The sequence below is a fragment of the Lithobates pipiens genome, unplaced genomic scaffold (genome assembly GCF_037356315.1).
Source record: "Lithobates pipiens isolate NorthernLeopardFrog02 unplaced genomic scaffold, aLitPip1_a1.2 Scaffold_8, whole genome shotgun sequence".
NCBI classification, from domain to species: domain Eukaryota; kingdom Metazoa; phylum Chordata; class Amphibia; order Anura; family Ranidae; genus Lithobates; species Lithobates pipiens.
The window spans coordinates 646,538,435-646,544,434 of NW_027507903.1; the positions used below are offsets into that span (position 1 = coordinate 646,538,435).

Consider the following 6,000-nt stretch of genomic DNA (forward strand, 5'->3'; position numbering starts at 1 on the left):
GTTGTGAGGTTGTTTCTCTCCAATGCACAAGTCTTTACATCCTTCACTACACTAAACTGCATATACCAAGTTACTTCGCTTGTGTTTGATCTTTGGGATGCACCAGCTTCTCAGTGTATTGCTTGGCTACAAAGACAAGACTTCGTTCAGGGATATAAAGCCTATTTGAATTTAATTTAAATGTGAAAGAGAGAGGGAACAACCTGCACTACTGCTCACAATGGTTTGTAATTTGAATAGTTCTTTCTTCTCACCACACATTTCCTCTCCTACCTATAGAAAAGGGAACTAGCATATTCTCAATGGACCATGGTCACCAACACGGTGTGATTCCGTTGCTATTTATGGACCAGAGGTAGATTATGCATTGCTCACTTCTCTAGTGAAAGCTAAAGATCTAAATAGAGGTATCAAGACCTCCTTCCACCTGCTGGTGGTCCCTTTAGTGATATAAAGATATATATATATATATATATATATATATATATATATATATATATATATAGAGGAATCAAGACCTCCTTCCTCCAGATGGTGATCCCTCTAGTGATATAAAGATCTATATAGAGGAATCAGGACCTCCTTATTCATGCTGGTGACCTCTCTAGTGATATAAAGATCTATATAGAGGAATCAGGACCTCCTTCTTCCCGCTGGTGACCCCTCTAGTGATATAAAGAACTATATAGAGCAATCAGGACCTCCTCCTTCATGCTGGTGATCCCTCTAGTGATATCAAGATCTTTATAGAGGAATCAGGAACTCCTTCCTCCTGCTGGTGATCCCTCTAGTGATATAAAGATCTATATAGAGGAATCAGAACCTCCTTCTTCATGCTGGTGACCCCTCTAGTGATATCAAGATCTATATAGAGGAATTATGACCTCCTTCCTCCTGCTGGTGACCCCTCTAGTGATATAAAGATCTATATAGAGGAATCAGAACCTCCTTCTTCATGCTGGTGACCCCTCTAGTGATATCAAGATCTATATAGAGGAATCAGGACCTCCTTACTCCTGCTGGTGATCCCTCTAGTGATATAAAGATCTATATAGAGGAATCAGGACCTTCTTCCTGCTGCTGGTGATCCCTCTAGTGATATAAAGATCTATATAGAGGAATCCGGACCTCCTTCTTCATGCTGGTGACCTCTCTAGTGATATAAAGATCTATATAGAGGAATCAGGACCTCCTTACTCCTGCTGGTGATCCCTCTAGTGATATAAAGATCTATATAGAGGAATCAGGACCTTCTTCCTGCTGCTGGTGATCCCTCTAGTGATATAAAGATCTATATAGAGGAATCCGGACCTCCTTCTTCATGCTGGTGACCCCTCTAGTGATATAAAGATCTATATAGAGGAATCAGGACCTCCTTCCTCCCACTGGTGATCCCTCTAGTGATATAAAGATCTATATAGAGGAATCAGGACCTCCTTCTTCCCGCTGGTGACGCCTCTAGTGATATAAAGAACTATATAGAGCAATCAGGACCTCCTCCTTCATGCTGGTGATCCCTCTTGTGATATCAAGATCTTTATAGAGGAATCAGGAACTCCTTCCTCCTGCTGGTGATCTCTCTAGTGATATAAAGATCTATATAGAGGAATCAGAACCTCCTTCTTCATGCTGGTGACCCCTCTAGTGATATCAAGATCTATATAGAGGAATCAGGACCTCCTTACTCCTGCTGGTGATCCCTCTAGTGATATAAAGATCTATATAGAGGAAACGGGATGTCCTTTCTGCTGGTGACCCCTCTAGGGAAAGCTCTATGAAGTGAGGGGAAATCCCCTCTTGGACAGCTGTCACCTGAACAGGTGTCCCTATTGGAAGTTTCCCCTCTTCTCTTGTTGTGGTATATACTAAATGAGTTTAATTAAATTGAAATAGAAAATGCCATTTTTCATTCACCCATATTACTCAGAACTGCCAATTTTGCAATATGTACAGTGGGGAGAATTATTATTTAATCCCCTGCAGATTTTGTAAGTTTGCCCACTTACAAAGAAATTAAGGATCTATCATTTTTATCATAGATGTATTTTCAATGATAGAGACACAATTAGACATGTGCAAAAGGAAAAAAATGTGTTTAGTTTTAATTTGTTAATTAATTAATTTTGTTTAGTTATATTCGTTAAATTTGTGCTTTGGGGGGGGACCCCAAAACACCCTCCCATGTTGGGGGGGATGTAGCCTGGTATGGTTCAGGAGGGGGCCTGCCAGGTTGCGTGCTCGGATAAGGGTCTGGTATCGATTTTGGAGAGGACCCCCACTCAATTTTTTTAAAATTTTTGACTCGGGTTCCCTTTAAAATCCATGCCAGAACTGAAGGGCCTGGTATGGATTTTGGGGGGACTCCCACGCATTTTTTTTTAAATTTTGGTCCAGGGTTCTCCTTAATATTCACAGCAGGCCCAAAGGGCCTAGTAATGGACTGGGGAGGACCCCATGCTCTTTTTTTTCCAATGATTTTTTATCTATATTGTCGAGACCTGACAATTCATTACAGCCGCAAGCAGTTTTAAATTACATTTTTTCCTTTAGAAATGTAATTTTGCTGTGGTATTGTTCTAAACATGGGAAAGATGTGCTAATTTACAAGCAGACCAAGGACACCCCTCAGACACGATATTTAAAGGAATATTTCATTTTTATTGTTTTCACTTTAAGCATTATTAAAATCACTGCTCCCGAAAAAGCGTCAGTTTTTTTTTGCATTGATACATGTCACCTGGGGAGGACCCGGGTCCCCAAACACAATATCTTGCATATAAGCCTTTAAAATTAGCACTTTTGATTTTTTCATGTTTGTGTCCCATAGGCATGCGCACAAATTTTTTGGGCTGTTCGCAAGTTTTGGTGCGAATCGAACCGGGGGGGGGGGGGTTGTTTGTGTAATGCGTACACACGACCAGACTTTCCGGCACACTAGGTCCGACGGTCTTCCAGACTGACTTTTCAGCGGAGTTCCGACAGACTTTCCGAACGAACGGACTTGGCCACATGCGAATGGACTAAGTCCGTTCGAAAGTCCATTCATTTTGAATGTGATGACGTACGACGGGACTAAAAAAGGAAGTTCAATGGCCAGTAGCCAATAGCTTCCCTTTGCGTCATATTTGGTCCGTCGGACTAACATACAGACGAACGGTTTTCCCGATAGGAATTTCGTCTGTCGGGCAGATTTGGTCGGATTTTTTTAATGAAAACCGATCTAATTAGCCCACACACACACGATTGGATTGTCCGACGGACTGATTCCGTCAGACCTAGTCTGCCGGAAAGTCCGGTCGTGTGTACGTGGCATTAAGCTCATCCCTACTGGTCACCAACTACAAGAAAGGTCTGACCTCTGTGCTTGTCAACAAGGGTTTCTCCACCAACTACTAAGTCATGTTTTGCTTGAGGATCAAATACTTATTTTACTCACTGCACTGCAACTTAATTTATAGCATTTGCTTTATTTTTATTTTTTCTGGATTTTTGGTTGATGTTCTGTCGCTATCATTTAAAATGCATCTATGATAAAAAATGATAGACCCTTAATTTCTCTGTAAGTGAGCAAATTTATAAAACCTGCAGGGGATCAAATCATTATTTCCACCCCCCCCCCCCCCCCCCAATGTATTATGGAGCGATGAAGAATGTTACAAAGTTGTGAAAAGATGTAACAGTACGTCTCTTTTTCCCTTGCAGAGATGAACTGCTCCTCTTCCCCCTCTCACAATAAGACGGTGCCGATCGTGGTGGGGATCGTCCTCGTGGTGCTGATCATCGCTGTGGTGGCTGCGTACGTGATTGCTCGTAAATTACGCCACAGATCTGCCGGATACCAACCTCTGTAACACCTTTTTTGGGAGGACAAACCAACATAGATCAGAGCTCCACCATTAAAAAAAAAAAAAAGAAAAAAAAAAGATAACTTTTTCTGTTATGTTTTTTTAAATTGTTTCCATTTGTGTCTTTTTTTTTACTTTTTGTATATTTTTCAACCCTTTTTTTCCAATCTCAAACGATCAACTTGCTGTTTATTTGTGAGTGATTTAGAAAAGCTGTAGGTTATTTATGTTTGTTATTTAAAATAAAGGGAAACCAATGACGATGTTCACTCATCGATGTAGTAAATTACAATTCTTGTACGATGTCTTGGGTGCATTGACTGGTTGGGCAACTTCATGGCAAATGAGGTTTAACCTTGATAAATTATAAAAAGTTCTGAATGTGGGGGGAGGGGGGGGGGTAAAAACATTCATCCATCATATCACAGGGGTCTCTAAACATTCTAAACAAGGGACCGGTTTATTGTCCTTCAGACTCTATAGGAGGGCCAGACTTTGGCCAACAGGAGTGGAAATGTTCCTAGTATTAGACATTTGCACTGACATTTTTTTTTTAATTTTCGTTTTTATTTGTTTTTTTTGCTTTTTTTGGAAATTGGAAAATTTGAGAATTCCTAAATCCGAAAATTCGAATTTTCAAATTTCCGAATTCTCGGATTTTCGGAATTCGAAAATTCAAAAATGATAAAATCCGAAAATCTGAAAGAAAGAAAATCAGTAAAATTTGAAATAATAACTAACTTTTAAATTATAGGTATTGGAATTTCTTTTCAAATTTGGCTGTATGTGAATGTAACGAATACAAATTTATCTGAATTTACGAATTATCCGAAATAATGAATGCCGCGTCTAAACAAATGGAATGAAACAAATTAATAATAACAATAATAATAATAATAAAACCTTTTTATTATAATTTATTATTATTAGATTGTGACGTTCCATTCATTTAGATGTGGCATTCGTTATTTCAGATAATCCGTAACTTCGGATAAATTTGACTTTCCTCATTTTGAATTTTCAAATTTCCGAAAACTTTGGAAATTTGAAAATTAGAAAATTTTAAATGTCTGAAATTTCGAATTTCCCAAATTCCCAAATTTCAAAACTTTGAATTTTTGAAAATTCAAAATTCTGAAATTCGATAAATGGAATATTCGGAAATTTCAGAATTAGCGACTTTGTCAAAATTTGTTAAAAAACGAATTCGGAACTACGCGAATTGCACATGTCTACTTAGTATCAGTGGAAGTAAACTTCTGTTATTACTTCCCCATCATTGGTATCATAGGAAGGAATAGTGCCCCATTATTGGTATCATAGGAAGGAATAGTGCCCCATTAGTGGTATCATAGGATGGAATAGTGCCCCATTAGTGGTATCATAGGATGGAATACCGCCCCGTTAGTGGTATCATAGGAAGGAATAGCGCCCCATTAGTGGTATCATAGGAAGGAATAGTGCCCCATTAGTGGTATCATAGGAAGGAATAGTGCCCCATTATTGGTATCATAGGAAGGAATAGTGCCCCATTATTGGTATCATAGGAAGGAATAGTGCCCCATTAGTGGTATCATAGGATGGAATACCGCCCCGTTAGTGGTATCATAGGAAGGAATAGCGCCCCATTAGTGGTATCATAGGAAGGAATAGTGCCCCATTAGTGGTATCATAGGAAGGAATAGTGCCCCATTAGTGGTATCATAGGAAGGAATAGTGCCCCATTAGTGGTATCATAGGAAGGAATAGTGCCCCATTATTGGTATCATAGGAAGGAATAGTGCCCCATTAATGGTATCATAAGAAGGAATAGCGCCCCGTTAGTGGTATCATAGAAAGGAATAGCGCCCCATTATTCGTATCATAGCAAGGAATAGCGCCCCATTAGTGGTATCATAGGAAGGAATAGTGACCCATTAGTGGTGTCATAGGAAGGAATAGCGCCCCATTAGTGGTATCATAGGAAGGAATAGTGCCTCATTAGTGGTATCATAGGAAGGAATAGTGCTCCATTAGTGGTGTCATAGGAAGGAATAGCGCCCCATTAGTGGTATCATAGGAAGGAATAGTGCTCCATTAGTAGTATCATAGGAAGGAATAGTGCCCCATTAGTAGTATCATAGGAAGGGATAGCGCCCCATTAGTGGTATTATAG

General features: G+C 39.5%; 1 protein-coding gene across 1 annotated transcript in view; it reads left to right on the forward strand.

Annotated features, from left to right (window-relative positions):
* The window catches only part of LOC143961669 (uncharacterized), a 38,891-nt gene extending 34,772 nt beyond the window's left edge, over positions 1 to 4,119 (forward strand). Inside the window, exon 6 of the mRNA XM_077470991.1 lies at positions 3,703 to 4,119. Within this exon, the coding sequence (XP_077327117.1) occupies positions 3,703 to 3,851 (149 nt within the window). The 3' untranslated portion in view covers positions 3,852 to 4,119. The remainder of the gene's footprint in view (positions 1 to 3,702) is intronic.
* The last annotated feature ends 1,881 nt before the right edge of the window (positions 4,120 to 6,000 follow it).